The sequence below is a fragment of the Azolla caroliniana genome, unplaced genomic scaffold (genome assembly GCF_043228905.1).
Source record: "Azolla caroliniana isolate FFs.n. ecotype wild unplaced genomic scaffold, voAzoCaro1.0.p SCAF_5, whole genome shotgun sequence".
Taxonomy (NCBI): Eukaryota; Viridiplantae; Streptophyta; class Polypodiopsida; order Salviniales; family Salviniaceae; genus Azolla; species Azolla caroliniana.
This window is the reverse complement of record NW_028230440.1, coordinates 3,973,822-3,992,993: the sequence shown is the minus strand read 5'-3', so window position 1 is coordinate 3,992,993 and position 19,172 is coordinate 3,973,822. Positions and strand designations below refer to the sequence as shown.

The 19,172-nt window shown below is 37.7% G+C and overlaps 2 protein-coding genes across 2 annotated transcripts; both read right to left on the bottom strand.

Moving 5' to 3' along the window:
* Positions 1-670: 670 nt before the first annotated feature.
* On the bottom strand, positions 671-3,845 carry LOC147863735 (putative receptor-like protein kinase At2g42960). The gene is made up of 6 exons (XM_087319439.1): positions 2,916-3,845; positions 2,383-2,487; positions 2,147-2,263; positions 1,851-2,021; positions 1,537-1,666; positions 671-1,210 (listed from the first exon to the last, which is right to left on the bottom strand). Exons 1-6 carry the CDS (start codon positions 3,458-3,460, stop codon positions 1,004-1,006), a joined length of 1,275 nt encoding a protein of 424 aa, XP_087175565.1. The 5' UTR covers positions 3,461-3,845; the 3' UTR covers positions 671-1,003.
* Positions 3,846-12,976: 9,131 nt separating this feature from the next.
* LOC147863734 (putative isoprenylcysteine alpha-carbonyl methylesterase ICMEL1) lies at positions 12,977-15,383 on the bottom strand. Its single transcript, XM_087320415.1, has 4 exons — positions 15,046-15,383; positions 14,633-14,840; positions 13,959-14,073; positions 12,977-13,693 (listed from the first exon to the last, which is right to left on the bottom strand). Exons 1-4 carry the CDS (start codon positions 15,375-15,377, stop codon positions 13,173-13,175), a joined length of 1,176 nt encoding a protein of 391 aa, XP_087176541.1. The 5' UTR covers positions 15,378-15,383; the 3' UTR covers positions 12,977-13,172.
* Positions 15,384-19,172: the final 3,789 nt, after the last annotated feature.

Genomic DNA, 19,172 nt, shown 5'->3' with positions numbered 1-19,172 from the left:
AGAACTTTCTAGTTAATATATTTAAAAACTTGGATGCCATATTGAATACACCTTTCTTATTGACTCCTTTTAAAGGAAGCTAATTTAGTGGTATCATCTAAATTGTGGGTCTTTGATTTCAAGCAATTTGGCCGATGATGCGAGTACACAAGGACATAATACGTAGCGACCCTATGGGGTCAACATGTAGAACCCATGTGACAACAAGCCTTAGTGAATGTTTCAATCTTCATATTGTAAAGAAAATGCAATTAAATAAGAAGCCATAGTGGCACCGAACCACCCACCATGTGAGGAGTTGTGTTTTTCTTTGTAGTTTACAAGTGTAAAAAAATAGTTGGGATATAATAAGGCGGTCTATTCTACCGATATGATATAGCAATTATACTATGATCAATAATGAGCTCAGGTTGCATGTGGGTACATATATATTTTTCTTTACACTTTAGGGTATTGAAACATTTCCATGTAGAGATTCCATTAGTTGGGGGGTATTCCATGCCAATTCCTTTGATTTTTGATTGCTTTGTGTCTTTTCGTAATGAATTTAATATGAATCCGTTGACATTGTTTCACATACTCCAATTTGTATCTACTTGTATAGATGTGACTTCATATCCTGACAACATATGTGAAAGTTTGGTTTACAAACAAAACAAAAAGGAATTCAAAAAAAAAAGTTAGGTATTCTTGTTGCAAGTCGCTCCTCTTACATTGTTGATGTTTGGAATAGTTAGGTGAATGTGATGCAAATGAATTGAATTCGAAGAGTATGTTTCGTCGAAGAAGTGGGCCCTAATTTCACCAAGGTCCCTATCCTCGTGTGGTTTTTCTTCGACATGCTTTGAATCAACTAGACAATTAATAATGCAGATGTGGATATGAAGGAATTCTAATTACCATCCTCCATCCATCCGACCATCCAACAAACTAAGAAGAAGACCAAAATTGGGGCTCCTTTTTAGATATATACAATGATTAAAGTCTGCACCCATTTGTTTGTTTAAAGGACATTATCATCGGACTCTAGCATTTGAATTACTTGACTCATCTTTGGCCTCCTCTCAGCTTCTTGATCCACACATTTTAACGCAATATCAACAATCTTCTTCAATTCTTGGAGGGATGGCTTCTCTTTGAGGTTTGGATCCACTACTTCTTCTAATTGATGATTTGATACCATCACATTCAACCAATCCACAAGATTCACCTGAAAGGCAAAGAATCTACCATTAACCCCAATTATCGAAATCGAAGAGAATGCTGTTGCGAATGATTTAGCCACAATACAAACTCTTCTTTATGAATATTTGCGAAACGATGGTATTAGACATGTTTTTGCTATTGGGTACATGTGCATTGGGCACAAGAATATCAATCATAGTATTCCAATATGTATTAGCTCAGGTACATGCAAGCACCTATAATGCCTAAATGTAGTTAAAAAGCTTTACAACTAATCTAAAAGGTTAGTTGATTCTTAGAAAAGACATGTTTGTTGCTGATGGAGTTTGAGTTTGATATGATATAGCATACCTCTCCCGGAGGTCTGGCATAGTCAACCGGGTCCCTTCCGGTGATGGTTTCAAGGACGACAATACCAAAACTATAAGTATCACATCTCTCATTTAAAAGGCCGGTATTGGCATATTCCGGAGCCACATATCTACAAATGTGAAAAGGGTGGCATGCTTATTAAAAGAGGAAGTAAAAGACATAGATAAAGACAATAAAAAAGATATGTAAAAAGAAGAAGAAGAAGAATTGAACCACAAAGAGAGGTGTTATTATTTTGATCATTAGCACAAAGATGATTAGGAATCGGATTCGGGTTTTAAATATCTAGTTACCCGAAGGTGCCCATTACACGGGTCTCGATATGATGTTTCTCGGCAGCGAGCAGTTTTGCAAGGCCAAAGTCAGAGACTTTGGCATTCCATCGGCTATCTACTAGAATGTTGCTTGATTTAACATCTCGGTGAATTACTCTAGGTTCCAAAGCTTCATGCATATAAGCTAGCCTGCAAAAACACATCCAAACGAGATATCTCTCAAGTTAGTATCCAAGTGATCTGACATATATATATATTATTACAACACAACCAAAAAACAACGGTTAATGGAGGGGTTGCTAATTGATACTCACGCTTTCGCGGTCCCATGTAAGATCTTCATGCGACTTTCCCACTTGAGAACAATGCTTGGAGATGAATGAAGCCATTGCTCGAGGCTCCCATTGTCCACATACTCGTAGACCAACATCCTATCGAAAATTATGATCAATATCATGGGGAGCTAAACTACATGTCATTGACATATTACTTGGGCACAAGGAAAAGAGGCGGGGCTTAGAATTTGTCTATGACATTATGTGATTATTACCTATGGGTTCCTTCTTTGCAATAACCGAGGAATCGAACGAGGTTCTCGTGTCTCGCATGCTTGATCACTTCCAACTCCACATGGAATTCTCTCTCCACTTGACCCCTTTTTTCAAGAAAGACAATTTTTGTCAACATTCAAGTATCAATGGCTTGAAAATTATCTACAGTTATCATGCGAAACATATCGCTCGCAACATGATTAGAAGGGGTTGTTCTCGGAGAGCTTGCTAGACAAACATCTATGGTTAATATAAGACATAAGACAGTACCAAAGAATCTGTTGCTTTGGGCAGTTTTGAAAAAACTTTGTAGCATATATATATATATATATAATCGGTTGTTTCCGGCACTTACGAGGGACTTGGTAAACAATATGTATGGCTATAAGGACACGCATGAGATATCTACACAATATACATACATATATCTGTATCAAATATGTTTATAACGTTATTTATGCTATTAAGAAGATTAAAGAAAATGATGATTAATTGTAGCAATAGTAGCAGTTTGTCAAGTAGATGTATTTACATGTTGTTGTTGTTGTCGTTCATGAGAAGATTCTTAACAGCAATTAGGGTTCCATCAGGCAGTTGACCTTTGTACACAATGCCATAGCCACCATGCCCTAGGATGTTGGACTCAGAGAAACCATGGGTAGCTTCTTGCATGTCCCTAAGTGTGAACCAATGATATATTTGATTATGGGTGCCCTGCTTACGATTGAGCCATGAGGCATCATTGTCGTGTTGATGGCAGGTGGGATCCCAAACACCTGTGGTGGGTGGGATGATGATGAGCAGATCATCCCCTCCTGTTGTCGAGATGCTTGATGACCATGGAGAATCCGTAGAAATGTATGTGGGGGGGACCTTGCTTGTGTTCACATGCTGGAACACTGGTTCCAAGCTGCTGCGGTGTTTCTTCCTTCTCGATACAAGGAGGCATATGGACATGACAGACAGAATGAGAGTCATAAACACACCCACCGATATTGAAATAAGCACCCATAGCTTGATGCCTAATAGTTCAATTTCCTGAGATAGCTTACTGCTGAGGTCTTCATTGACACCCATTTGTGATAATATGTATATATGTATACCTGAATCAATCTTCTTCTTCTTCTTCTTCTTCTTCTTCTTCTTCTTCTTCTTCTTGGGTCTATGGATATATACAAGCGTACATGAATCACTAATCAAACAAGCGTATACAGAGGTTAATGGGTATATATATATATATATATTATGATGTATTTTCCTCTTTATAAGTTATATTAATTCTTGGGTCTATGTACATATGTGTTGTTGTATGGATGAGATGATAGCTGATACTAACTAGTACATTATTATGTATACGAAAGGAAGCTCTCAGTTATTTGCTGGATTTTCAAGATGATCACTATAATCATGAGAGGTTGAGCAATCAATCATCACAATCGATCATATATATATATATATATATATATTATATTATATAAGCACCACATGCTATACACACACACATACATATGTATGTATGTATGTATGTATGTACAGACAGAGAGAGAGAGAGGAAGGGAAGGGCAGATTAAATATAATAATGATGTATTTATTCAACAGAGTTAAGATTTGGGGCCCAAATTATGAGACACTCATTGATCACAACATTCTACTTGCAAACGAATGAAAGAGAGAGAGAGAGAGAGTGTGTGTGTGTGTGTGTGTGTGTGTGTTAATATGTCAAAGCAGAGAGAGCATGAATATGTCAAACTAGAGAGAGAGGGAGAGAGAGAATGAATTGTGTGTGAACAGAAAAGGACTGTAGAGAGAGGATGATGGATGGATGGGGTTATAAAATATGGGATGGGGATGGATGATGTGAGAGCCATGCATTGATTGTTGGAGTAGATAAATATGTATGTATAGAAATAGAAGAAACATAGATACAGATAGATAGATAGATAGATAGATAGTAGGATGGATGAATTCATTCATAGAATCATATCCTTCCCAGCCATTCACATTTAGCATGCAGCAGAAGGAGTACAGCAGGGGAGATGGCAAACACACACATATACACACACACACGTGTGACCATCCATATATCCATCCATGTATCCATCCATCCATCCATGTAGCAGTAGCAGTAGTGGTGGTGGTAGAAAAAGTCAGATAGTTGGCCAAATTCACACACATACACTCATACATAACATAACATAACATAACATAGAGATCACTACAAACGAAGACAAAAAAGAGGGAAATAAATAAAAAAGAAAAAAAGAAAAAAGAAAAACACGGACACCTCTTAAATCTCAAATCTCTCTCTCTCTCTCTCTCTCTCTCTTTCTTTCTCACTGCTTTTGGCTTTTCTCTTTGTCTTTCACATGCACACGTGCGCTACGGAACCGGCCCTGTGTTCGGTTCTGGTGCTGGTTCAGGTTTCTGGTTCGGTTCGGTTCGGTTCGGTTGCTTGTTTCACATGACGACACTTTCACTTTTTCCTCCTATACCCCCATCACAGGAACCACACCTTTTCTCGCTTGTCCATTCTCTCCTTTTCTCTCTCTCTCTCTCTCTCTCTCTCTCCCCCTCTCGTTTGGTCTTATAGGCCATTTTGGCCTCTTAAAAAGTCACGTTACTATTTCTTTCTCTTTCTCTCATATGTATAATATGCATAGATCGTGCCTTTGTTTAATATGCTTCCAAAATCTACATACTTTTGACCCACATAGAGACACACGCACACGTGTCCTTTTCAGTCTCGGTGATTGAGTTCCTTTATTTCTCCCATGTGTTCATCACGTCACTTTTATCCCTGTGCTCATACATTGTCCACCCCACACAAACTAATGAGAACACGAAAGTCTACTCAAAAGCTCAACCCCATCACAGTTGGCTCGGACAGCAAGTCGAGAAGACAAAAAAAAACAAAGGATAGGCTTTGTATCCTATCATATTATTCCATGCTAATGTGTTCACCGCATTGGCTTGCTTGCTTTTTGCCAGACCAATTTCGACTTGCACATTCAATTGTCTTCAACCACAATATGTTTGGGGCACACAAATGTCCGAACAATCTATAAATATGCTTTGAAGGTCATTGGATACCTAGAGTTCCTCATATACTAATGTGTTCATCGCATTGGCTTGCTTGCTTTTTGCCAGACCTAATTCGTCTTACACCTTTGATTGTCTTCAACCACAAAATGTTTGGGGCACTCAAATGTCTAAGAAATCCATAAATATGCTTTGAAGGTCATTGGATACCTATAGTTCTTCATATTTGAATTATACTCTCTAACACCTACACCAAACCTATATCTAAATCTAGCTTTGGATATGAAAGTTTCCTTTTTTCTCCCTTTCGATGTTTGTTGGGACATTGTTAGAATAAATTAATGCAAATTGTCCACTAGTTTTATTTTACATGCTAATAAGATTCCTACAATGTAGCACAACTTTGCATATTGCAAAAATAAGCCGATATCCTTGGTTGTCTCATTGTACCCTAGTAAGATGGGAGAGTCCAAATTTCATTCCATTGCTATTTTTTACTTCAGAAAGTTGATGGTGGGGCAATGCCCTTTCAGTTCTTCAACCAATGATTATGTTTTTAATAATTGATAGCTTTATACTTATCTTATCATTGTATTCTCACATTGGAAGAAGTTTATTGCTTGATCCATTGTAATTTTTGTTTGTGGAGTGCTCGTCTTCATCTTCGTTTGATGATGCATATTGCCCTAATTCTATTATGAGTGGACAAATGTAAATCTACACATCTTGTTGATATTTATTATTTATTTCAGCATTTAGACAATTATTATTTCAAATGTTTAAATCATGAACTTTGTGGATGGATACTACTTTTCTTTGACTATGCACATCACAACTGACAACATCATAGTGGTATTTTGCATGATTATTCTCAATGATCTAGCAAATAAAGATGATAAATGACGCGTGCAACTTTTGTTCGTCAAACCTCTTAGCTACCCACTTTTGACAATATGATTAGTTCATTGATGATCTCCTAGCTTACAAGGTTTTAGTTAAACGTGACAATTTACTATATCTAACCCATCTATGTAAAGTGAAATATGTTCACGCCTTTTAGAAACCTTATAATACTTTCCCTAGAATATCATTTTTTTCTTAAGGGATGGTTTGGTCAATGCCTCGTGGAAAAGTTAATGGCTTTCATCACTAACAAATAAAACAATTTGAGGAGCTTAACCGAAGTGCTAGATCTTTCATGTGCACCATATGATAGAATAAAAGTTCCATCACACAAACATTGATGTGTGTTTTTCTTTTGTAATATGGGATCCCCACATTCATGACATTCATACGAGTAAATATTTAAATTCCAATGTTGCTTGTAATGCCAAAATATAATTTAGAATGGTCATAAAAACATGTCTTGTTGATCCATGATAATGATATCACAATAGTAAACATTTACTTCGAAAGTGACAACTCATGTATAAGTGATAATTATTTCTGAACTACAATAATACAAACTCCCTCTCTATCCCACTCTATATTGTCCTATGCATAGGACACTTTGAAAAAATCATCATACAAGTAGCATGATGTGAGAATTTTTTGGGTCCAAACTTAGTGAAACATCTGCTTACCCTGTTTCTTGATCTAAAGGATCATGTGGAAGTACAGATTCAAGGTGATCATGTCATACTCTACAATTCTCCTCAAAACTTGCGGTAGACCCATTCTGTAAGAGGGCTTGATGAGAGTCCAAAAGTAACGTTGTTAATGAAGAAAAGGACATAGAGACACTTAACCTACCAATCCAACCTTGGGATGCCATACTCTTATACTGAAAGGTAGAAAACCAATAAAATCATAATTTTGTCTTCTAGTTGAAGAGTTGGATTTTGGCAAAACTGCTTGAGCTATACATCTGTTATATGTTCAAGGCATTGAATCAAATGGACAGAGGATGCCAAGGACAACAAATTGCAATCCTACAACATACATAGACTCAACATGTTTTGACACCTACAATGAAAGGACATGATGCACCCAATCGTATATACTCTTCCCCCATGCCATTTTGTGACAAAAGAATAATCCTCCTCCACACTCATCATCATGATCATGAAAACAAAATTGAACCTTGCAACTCACTAGAGAAACTTTGATCTCCATACTCCTCTCTGATCATCAAAACAAATTGGAGAAGGATCACCCCTAACCACGATGTGAAGCAACCACAAGCAACAATCTTGCACAACTCATAAGTATATATGTGCAATCTCTCCTTAAGCATAGACATTTTCTCAAGTTTGACTACATCAAAAGACATTGCCTTGTAAAACTATGTTAGGATCGATTGGTCATCAAAGTCATTAAACTTAGAGAGTACTCTTAAGATCCTATTATTAGGTGAAATATGAAGGCAACTCCTTTAAGGATCATGTGCATAGCTCCAATGCCATAACTAAATGACTCTTGAATATGTGACACAACAACATAAATAGGCACATAAGGAGCCTATGTATTCGTCAAGAATTGGAGGGGGGGGGAACGATTTTGCAAACACAAATTCCCACCAAATAAACAGATTTGCACCAATTGGAAGAGAGGATTGTTATCCCATGTTCAAATCTTTCCACCAAACACAAAGTAACATGCCATATATACAACACCTTCATCATAAACCCAGATATTTCTTCAAATATACATATTTTGTGTGCATCAGGAGGAATATATTTTAGCAATAATCAATCTCTACATAGTTCTTCATACACTCAACATTGATGCCCAAGGGTGAAATAGGAACCACGTGGATTGGCATAGCACATATTATGTCACTCTTTTTTGTCACTCAATGGTCCGATAGAGCATGATTGGTGTACCTTATGTGCCACAATTAGTGAGAAAGGCAAGACAAATTACAAATGAATATAGCACACAATGTGTTATTGTTGAACTCTACACTTTCTTTTAGATTGCCAAAACATTTGACATTTATTGTTTTGATCTCAAAACCCTACTAGTTGATCTCTCTTTCCTTTTCTCAAATTCCACTCAAATGCAATGCAAGTTCCAAGATCCAAAAAACTACAAAAGAGCAAGCTATTGAGCATGAGGTGATATTTTAGCATCTCGAATCGGCTCACCTATGATGTGGATCATGTCTTCAAAATGTGTCAAAGCATGTCACGATGAATCAAGAATTCCTCCAAAAACAATGCATCTCCAAGTGCACAATGATGGAGGAGTGTGCTTCACACAGACTCCATGCTATTACTCTAAGCTTTGTCAAAACCCAATAGTTCTATGAATGAAACAATTGTACCTCATCATACATTCTTTTATCAACTTACATTGAATGTTACAATTTCAAATAACAATGTAATAGAAGCAAAACAAAATGCAGCAATAGCTCGATGTGCTTTTATCAATTACAAGAATGAAAATTCTATTTTACATCTTCTTGTCACATTTTCTTTGATAATTTAAAGTATTGCACGCCCATCGAGGATGTCCATGTCAAATCTATCCATCAATTCGTGGCTAAAGTTAATTTTGGATTTTATGATGGCTTCTATAAGTGTATCTTATTCTAAGCAAACATACATCATAAACTTTCCCTTATAAAATATAAAGATTTTATTCCTTGTTTAGTTTAATAATGGCATACATTGGTGAACCTCCCTTGCCACTTTGGGCAACCCATCAACTTTGACATTCCGTGATAACTGCTGACATCTACAAACAAATATCAGCACATTATATGTAGCCAAGTTGTAAAACAATGTGCTTTGATTCCTTAGCTTATCCAATTCTACATTTTCTTGCAATCACTCATCCCAAGACTCTCATACTTATGTCATTCCTCGTTATATCCTTAAGATAATAACTTCAGAATTCTATTCCATGACATTTATTCGGCCAACTTCAAAATTTTATGTAACCACGTGTGCTCACATTATATAAATTTAGTTGACCGGATAAACATTAGTCACCTATAACTTACTAGAAATCAATTATCAAATAAATTCAATGCCTTCATGGTGTTAAAACTTATGTTTGCCTTCATAAGGATATAAATGTTATTTGCTACATATTTTCATCATTGAAGCTATTTAATAGGTACAAAAATTCTCCGATCAAGAGGAAAATGACATAATCAAGACTTCACTTACTACCAAACAAATGTTTGAATTTACTAGAGCTTACTAACTAAAAATTGGCATACTCTGTATGTGCAATAATTTGAGATGATCCCCTCATATTATAGTTTGGAGCCATTGGGGGACTATACATGCACATGAAGACATGTCATATGTTTCTTAGCTAGAAATAGACATACGTTTTGTTGAAGGCAACAATCATGAAAAAATTTGTATGTTATGCAAGTAATATGCATTCTTATTGGTAAATTAGAGAGCGCTCATCAAATCATAGTCAGTGAAATTCAATGTTTACGCATTTGCTAAACCCGTGGAAGTGGAAGCATCGAACATATGGTTTTCAGCATGTGCTTTACGAAACAATTCTATCATCTTTGCACATGTAGATATATCCAATGTTAGGGTCTTTTTTATGACACTAAGCAAACATTGGAAAACATGGTTTTAGGAAGGAAGGAAAATTGAGCTTATGGTGATTGGTAAGATTAAATTCAAAAGTGCTCTATCTAGTGGTATTCTTTTATACATTTTTGGGTTCCTCAAGTATTATTTCTCAATTTATTTATTTTTTTCAAAGTAAAACTACTTTCCCATTAGTTAGGAAGGATTATTACATAGAGTCTATAAGGAGACTTATACACACATCGGGGAGACTTCCTCCGATCAAGCCAAAGAAGATGAGCCACTTACATTGCCTTGCGGCCTAACTTAATGTAAGAAGCTACCTATATCCAAGGCGATGCCCTTCAATGTTGCCTAGTACGAGTCGGCTCTTGGGGCCTACACCGAAGAGAGGGTGGTAGGTGAGTAGGAAACAAGCAACGTGGGGGCTGGTAGTTCCACCTCGGGCCACTCCCGCCTTGCATCACCATAGGTGTGTTCCGCCATTTCTGCCAAAAACGCAAACGGGCAGTGGTCACGTCGTTGGAGTGGCTGCAAACCTCTTCTAGTTGCCCTCGTAGGCAGTTGATAAGCGCGAACCATATGTCCATGATCACTTCCTCCGGGGGCCGTACCGTACCTTGGAAGACCTTGAGGCAACGCGCTTTCCATATATACCACAAGGTGAAACTTATATATAAGTATCATTTCTCATATCTCATTTCTCAATTTTTGGGTTGGGGAAGGATAATCATCTCCTTTCCATCATTTTGTATTTTGTCGCTGATATGGTTTTTTAAACTAATGGAAGGATATGTTTAAAAAATAAATAAATAGAGATGCCAGAATTTTCAGCATTATACCATATTTACATTTTCAGGCTTTCCTACATTTTGTCTAAATGATAGTGTGTGATGCCTTTCTAGAACTATAAAAAAAACCCATTATATAGCATACTAGTTGGTGCATTTATCAAAAACAACAACGTGAGACGGTAGGACCCTAGAAATGACCTTCCACACAATAGAGGAATTGAATTGGAAACTACCAATAAACTAGGCGTCACAAGGTCATAGGTTGGATTGGAATGCAGCAAAAGGAAAGGTATACTCCCCTTGAAACTAAATAAGATAAACAAAAAGTATAAATAAACCTTTCCAGCTTGCATGTAGAGATAGTGATCCATCATCATATCATTCATCACACTATATAAGAGGATGAACCCTGGATATGGATGTAGAAATGAATATTCACATTTCCAAATACGTACATGGTTATAAGTTATAGCAAAAAGAAGTTATGTACGTGTCGGAGGAACACGAACCATTGTTAATTAGATCGCGGGGGACTTGCAACACATATTAAAAGCAAAGACCAAACCATTGATCAGATTCATGATAGCATTTTACCACTTATAATGAGAAAGATTTCATTGTGCAAATTATTCCAGAAAAAACAACAAAATCATGCATTATACACCACAAAATGTTTGATGTGAAAAACCTTCAAGGAGGTAAAAACCACAGAACCTAGTCCAAAAATAGTTCACCATGAGCATATAGAATTTGTACACCAAAGTTATGCTCTGAATATATTAGAGTATATGTAAAGAGGAAAGTAAAATTTCCTCTAATAACTTAAACCCAACTAACAAGACACAAAAAACCACCAAAAGACTACACAATGTCCAAAATGTCAGTGTTAAATCGTGTACTTAGAAACATTAATGGAGAAGGCCAAGAATAAGAGTATGAGCTCTCTAAAAACTCTCCAAAAATTTTGCTCTCCTCTACCATAGAAATTTGCTCGTTTGTCCCCATTTTCTCATTTTTTAAAAGTGTGTATAGATATGTAAATAGAAATAAGTGTGAGCCTTTTCACACAGTTTTTAAAATAATAACATTTGGGCATCCAACGCCCATCCACACACCTAATTAGTGTAGCAAAAAATACTAAAAATCTCTCTTGAAGATTTCATTGAGCAACTCAACTTGCATTCAATCCAACAAACTTGGCACATAGCTCAAGCTTTTCTGTAGAGACTACCTTTGTCAACATGTCAGCAACATTACCATCTGTGTGAATTTTCTTGGGTTGTAATAGTTTGTCTTCAATTGCCAAGCATAGCCAATGACGTCGCATTTCAATGTGTTTCGTGCGATAATGGTCCATCGAGTTCTTGCTCAAATCTATATTGCACTTTGATTATCATAAAAGATCACATCAGTTAGTTGATTCAAACCCAATTCTGAAATAAAGCAAAGCATCGAAAGCATCACACTTTTGTAACTTATATCTTAAAAATCTTCAAGAATTGGTCAAGAACCTCCAAAAGATAAACACGGTCTAGATGTACCTCTTAAATATCCAAAAATCCATTTTACGATGTCCCAATGAGACTTATCAAGATTGGGGAGATATATCTACTTAGACACCAACCAGATGAGCAATATCTGGTCTTGTACTAGCTATGGCATACATTAAGGAACCAATTGCTAAAGAGTGAGGAATTGAGGACATCTCTTCTTTTTCTTGCTCGATATGTGGACAGTCTTTTCTACACAGTTTTAAATGACTAGCAAGATGGGTACTTACCGGTTTTGCATGTTGCATATTAAACCTCTTTAGTATTCATTCTATGTACTTTTATTGGGAAAGCCACAACTTTCCACATTCCCTATTGCGAGTAACTTTCATGCCTAAAATATGTTTAGCATGCCCTAAATCTTTCATGTGAAAGGACTTAGGATAGGTCTACTTTTAAGTTGTGAATCATGTCTACATCTTGTCTGACAATTAGCATATATCATCAACATACAATAAGAGAATAATATAGTTACCTTCAACGAAGCGCCTGACATACACACAATGGTTTCCATCACCACCTGCTTTGGGTTTATATACAAAATATAAAAAACAGCCATCTCAAAAGTAGAATCATGGTTGTATGTGAAAATAAACGTTCTAGGTATACAATCCTAGGTATGTGAAAATAGAATAATGGTTGTATGAATGCGACAATGTTGCTCGCCCAACAATTGGAAAAGCACACCATGAAATGCCCAATAAGTCAAAAACAATCATTGGAAAAGTAGAATCATGGCCGTATGTGAAAATCTATACAAAATGTACCTAGGACTGGTGAAAATAGAAATCAAGAACTTTTAATAGTTTTGTTTCATAACTTGATAATAGTATCAAATCTGTAGAAATATCAAGATTAATAATGTTCAGGATAAGTACAACATTTGGTGCACAAATATCTATTGGCGAAGAGAGAGTAGAATATGATCACGGAGGCGGATAGATTCTGGGAGAGTACCATCCAACTGTAGAAAGTCGCGATGTTTGAGGCTCTCGAATGAAAGAATGCGACAATGTTGGTCGCTCAACAATGGAAGAAGCACACCATGAAATGCCCATGAAGTGTCGGGCGGGACCACGATGTCGCCCCGGCTACACATCAATGTGAACTTCTCTGGCAACATGTCATGAAACGATGCCTTGTCATGTTCGTCTAGTACCCGGCGGAAAAGGCGAACAGGGGACATGGCTTCTAGTGAATGTGGCAAGGTGCCATTTGCCTGTGTCATGCATGACAATGATGCCACACCACGCTTCTCTTCATGGGCAAGGTGATCTACTATGTCATATACACCTGCAAGCCCCATGAATTGCCAAGGTTGTCGGACATCTCTGGTCTCCACATATGGACTGTCACTATGTTGTTGACTATGTTGTCCCTTGAATCGCTCCCACACTGCTACGGCTGCTACATGGGCTCCTAGATAACCAGAAATATTGAAGTTACTATATGAAAGGATTCATTTGCAACAGTCTAAATGTAGTAATCAAGGGGTTCCACATGGGGCCCTACATGGCCACTTATTAAAGCCACGAATGAATGAGTCCATTGGCACCCAATGTATTAAACAAGTGACTCGACTCCACACGATGGCCCTACATGGCACCCAATGTATTAAAGCCACGAATGAATGAGTCCATTGGCACCCAATGTATTAAACAAGTGACTCGGGCAGTAGTAGTACCTGAAGAATGTCCCATGAGAGAGATCTTGCGCGGATTGCCACCATATTCTTCCACATTGTCCATGGCCCAAGTCAAAGCCGACGACACTTCTCTCGCCTGTTGTGATGCTAGTGCCTGCTAGAGCAATGATTACAATGGTGGTGTCCAAGCATTATGAAGTAAATCAAGAAACCAAGTCCCCAAACATTACAAGAAACAGATTTGTCACATGTTCAATAGAACTTCCCATTTTTTCCTCATGTCTCCCAGAGGTCATCAACATTGTAGGATAGGCTTACAGTAGGCTTTGTCAAAATGGTGTCATGGTCAACTGGTTACATTCAACCCATTTAAAAACAAGCAAACACACATGGCCGTTAGCCAGGGATCGAATGAATATTCACATATTCGAAAGAGTGCATCATTTATCTCATGTTCCCCAAGAGTGTTCAGCATAACGTCAAGGCAACGGTCAATTGCATCCATGGTTATGTGCAGTTCCCTAGCTAGGGCATATGCCCCGCCTTGCCTCCGGAGCATGTTCCCTACCAGGGGCATTCCCTTGCAAGGACATATGCTCTGTCTTACCATAATAATCAGAATTGTCGAAGAGCCCTTGTGAATAAAGCCTTTGTGCATGAGTGCGCGTGTGTATGCGAGAGAGAGGGAGAGAGAGAGAGAGAGAGCTCTTCACCTCAGGGAACAAGGTATACTGTAGGATGAGGGTGATGACTCCATGACTAGCCAGAGAAACACCCAAATTCGAGAACAACTCTTTGCTACCGGTCGCCCAAATCCCACCGTGAACAAAGACGACGACAGGACGACTGCCATTGGATCCATTGGTCTCAGCTAACACAGCCTCTTCCACGGGGGCTTCAGCCGGCAAGTACACATCTAGCCTAAAGTTTAACAAATAAGATACACACATCACATGTATGTGTATTTATGCATATGTACATATATCTACATATATATATATATATAGATGCATATGTATATGTATGTATATGTTTATGCATATGCATATGCAACTGGATATGTATATGTAAGTGTATGTGTATGTGCATGTGAATGTGAATGTATATGTGTAATATATGTACTTACAGATTCCGTTTGGCTTTACCATAGCGAATATTCCGATCCACACAAACTCTGTTTCCAGATCGGACACGCGGGCGGCGAGATAAGGCTTCGGGATGTCCTCCAGATGGCGACACGTGGCAGGATGTGGGATCTGATCGGGCGGCTGCAGGGAGAGATGAGTAGAGGAGGAGCGATCGGGAGACGGACGGCAGGAAGGCGAGGAAGCCAAAGATCTCCGTGAAGAAGAGATAGGCGAGGCTGGTGGCGAGGCGGGCTTTCGGCCACACGCCACGTGTCCTGCGCACGTGCGACGCGCCGCCGCCGATGGCCACCAGCAGCATGGCCAGCGCCATACTTACGCCGCCGGCCCCTTCAAAACAGCAGCTGCCCACCCCCCCCCCCCCCCCCGCACTAAAAATGAACCCACTTTTGACGAAGACGAAGGAAACATCCACATAACATATTTTGCTCATAACTGAAAATGTGTCCACCAAAGGCTTCTTATCCACACCTCCCCCCCCCCCCCCCCCCCTCTTTGGAATTTGGATGTTTGTCTGAGCGTCTTGATATACATATTCATATGTATACCCCCTCACCAAGTGTAGACCTGCCTAGTTTGCCTCCAATGATCAATCCAACTTGTAGCCTCCGTGAACCCCCCCCCCCCCTCATCTACTTCAATCCAGCTTATGCATAAGCGTATCCCCTCATCTACTTCAATCCAACCATGAAAACAACCTTCTCCACTTTTCACCTATCACATGCATGCGCATCCCTTATAGGCAATCGGCTAACCATGAATCTAAATGACGGGAGAGGTGGAGTTGACAAAACGTTCTCAAAGCTCATCACACGAGTCGACTTACTCAAAGGAAAGGTCGTCCTAACCTGCACTCGTGGCTCAATTAGTTCGTCGATCTAGTAAATACAAACACGAGATGATACTCAATGTCATATATTGTGAAGGGTTGATTGATTGTCATACTCTCGAGATGTTGAATTGAGCAATTGGCCATGTAAAATTTCACCTCTTCCTAGCCCATCTTGGAACTACCCCATTGCTCCCAACAATTTTACTTTAAACATTAACTACCCCTAGGTATCAAGTATCACAAGATTGGCCACACCATTTACCTTTCTAAGTGTGAAACTAATATTGTCAGCTTGAAAAGGTGTTGCAACGCATGCGACTAGCCGTAATCGGGACTGCTACATATGTTTTTGTTTGGTGGGATCATATAAATTGTGGATGAACCAATTCATAAGTTTTTCATCAATACTATCTTTTCATTGTCATCACCTTAATTGTGTAGGCTTTAAGTATAGTGTGTATAGACTTTGTTGCTTTCATTTGCTTCTTGTTCGAGGGAGAAAAGTTGGTTGAGGTAAAACATTGTTCATTGACACAAATGAAGTCATTATAGACTTCATCTAGAATCTAGTGGAATCAAACTCCAACTTGGTCCTTTAAGGCAAGGCCAGAAGTACCAACTCTCGTCCCAATTGAGAGTAGTTCATAAGCTTGCACAATTTGTTAAAACCATTCTATATGGTCATAAGCATCAACCGAACCCGTAAAGCATGGTAAAGCTTGCTTATTTGGGTCGGTTTGTGTTTATCATTCACATGACCATAAAGAGTGGGTGGAACCCCACTCTCAACACACTGAAGTCAAAAGTGTTCGGAATATAAGCTACATAGTGGAAACAATTTTGATCAAGCATGTCATCAATGTGTTGTAGATATTATGTGCTCAGGTTACTAGTGGAGTCCTAATGGTAGCTCCTCGTGGCAAGTAGAAGTGTTAACAAAGTAGATTTCGAGTACTCGTGGTGTCTATGAATATGGTAGTACATATTTGGTATCCAAAAACCTTAGCTATTTGCTCAACCAACCTTTATGGATACTAATAGGCTACTTTAGACGATGCGCACTCTTTTAGGATGTTTTGGATCATGACTACAATTTTTGTGTTTATCGTTAGTTAGTTGGCATGACCAAATATCGATATCTTGTTTAAGGCTTTGAGTTCAAGGATTGCATCTATAGTTATTTAGTGTGCATGAGATAATCTAAGGTTAACTTTTGGCCAACTTTTAAAAAAAGAACAATATCAACCAGTACATCCATTCTCAGAAGAAATAGAGAATGGATATACTAGTTGATATGGTCCAATCATTGTTGTTTAGGTTTATATTTTAAACTAAAGACCTACACCATTGTCTTTTTATAGTTGGGCGGTGGAGGAGGCGCACTATGTACACTTTCTAAAGGTTCTTATGAGCCTCAAAAACCAAATCAATCCATGAACCTATTAGTAGACATGGTTATCTTAGTATAGGTTTGATTTGTGGGACACATGCCAAGAATTGTACATGAGAATCCTACACAATGTGACACGTTTGATGTGTGTGTGTGTGTGTGTGTAAATGTGCATACACGTACTTACATATGTATGTAGAGAGAGAGTGTGTGTGAGTGAGTGAATGTGTGTGTGTTAATTTACCATATTGACAATTGTGTGATTATTTTCAACCAATTAACAATCTCACATATCGTCTTACTAGATGCAAATTAATTACACATCAGTAATGTGTCTTTAAAAAATGTTGAAGCCCTTAGTGAAGTTGGCAATTACAATCACAACTCTTAAGATAAAAAAAGCTTATATTATTGACAACAAAATAAAATGACATGCTGATATTTCTTTAGAAAAAATCCAATGAGACGCCAGTAGGTCAGCATATTGTCTCAAAGAAATAACACATTATGAGTGAACGCATTCTCAATTGACCCATGCTCAATGGTCAATGACGATCAAATGGAAATTTCCTCCAACATAGTCTTCAAAGTTATAATTTCAGGGGTTTGCTATGGCAATTACAGCCTTGTCCTTTCAAATAATTTCCTTGGCTTCCTTTTGTTTTCTGCACATCAATCAACGTAGACAAATCTAAAAAACAATATAATAGTTAGTAGCAAAAATGTTGATGCAAGTTGTAATGTTCAAGTTTACATATAATATACAACAATGCAAACAAACTCATGAATAACATCTCAAAGCAAAAATAATATAATAATTTGTAGCACAGTACTTGATGTGGAAACTTGTCATAAGAGTTTATGTCCATAACACTAATTGTATATATTGTGATTAATTAGCCTGTAAAATAGAGGAGGGAGGAAAAATCAACAATCTATGCACATTGACATGAGTATCATGACACCTTTTATAAAATCAAGGGTTAAATGTAAACAAATAAGATAGGAATACACGATTGGATGAGCCATGTAAGTGACCGTAGCCTTTAAGAATCAATATGACTAGATGTTTCTACCAACGACATCTACACATGAGAGAAGTTGTTTTTCATCCTAAGATACCATAACGTTTTTGCCTCCAAACCAAACCAAAATGCAATGGTCTTGCTTGAAGTGCAATATCATATATATGTATACCCACATACATATATGGAAGATTATGTCATCAAGAAAATAAACATAAATAATTACAACGTACATTGTTTTTCTAGAGTTTATCCAAATATGGCTTTATGTACACGAATAAAAAAAAGTATGCTTGGTTATTCATACAATTGCTTGGGTCACATCCTAATCAAACAAGAACTGAGACTAGCACATGATTAAAGTATTTTAAAAGAGACGCAATGCCAATTTCAAGTTCTAATTATGAGTGTGACCGATAAGTTAAGGTAATTATAATTTGTCATACTTCCTAATTAGCTACAAATAAATAAGTATATATCATAATTAAAGAAATTTGTTTTGTAATGATTACTTGAAGGTATTTTTATATCATTGATATGGAATGTCTTGGGATCACAAGCCTCCACTTTGATCGATGCCTATCCATAAATTTACAGGTAAGCACACATCCTTTTCTTACGATATTTCCCACCTGTTTGTTTCCATCTCTCTCCGATCTCCAGGTAGCATCATTGTGTGCATGCATCAAACATACGGTCATACTCAATGCCTATATGGGCATTTAGTTGTGTCTAGTGAACAACAAATGGACATATCAACACTAGTCATCAAATACATTTGGCAGGTTCAGGGCCCCCTCAATCTCTACCCTGTCCACACTTCTTCATTGGATTACGGATGCAGTCAAAAAGTCGAAAGAA

Coding starts and splice junctions, on each gene's coding strand:
- LOC147863735 (XM_087319439.1), bottom strand. CDS start 3,460: ATGGGTGTCAATGAAGACCTCAGCAGTAAGCTATCTCAGGAAATTGAA. Junction 2,264..2,382: donor TGCAAAGAAGGAACCCATAG/GTAATAATCACA, acceptor AATTTTCGATAG/GATGTTGGTCTACGAGTATG. Junction 2,022..2,146: donor TTACATGGGACCGCGAAAGC/GTGAGTATCAAT, acceptor GTGTTTTTGCAG/GCTAGCTTATATGCATGAAG.
- LOC147863734 (XM_087320415.1), bottom strand. CDS start 15,377: ATGGCGCTGGCCATGCTGCTGGTGGCCATCGGCGGCGGCGCGTCGCAC. Junction 14,841..15,045: donor GGTAAAGCCAAACGGAATCT/GTAAGTACATAT, acceptor GTTAAACTTTAG/GCTAGATGTGTACTTGCCGG. Junction 13,694..13,958: donor TCTCATGGGACATTCTTCAG/GTACTACTACTG, acceptor CTGGTTATCTAG/GAGCCCATGTAGCAGCCGTA.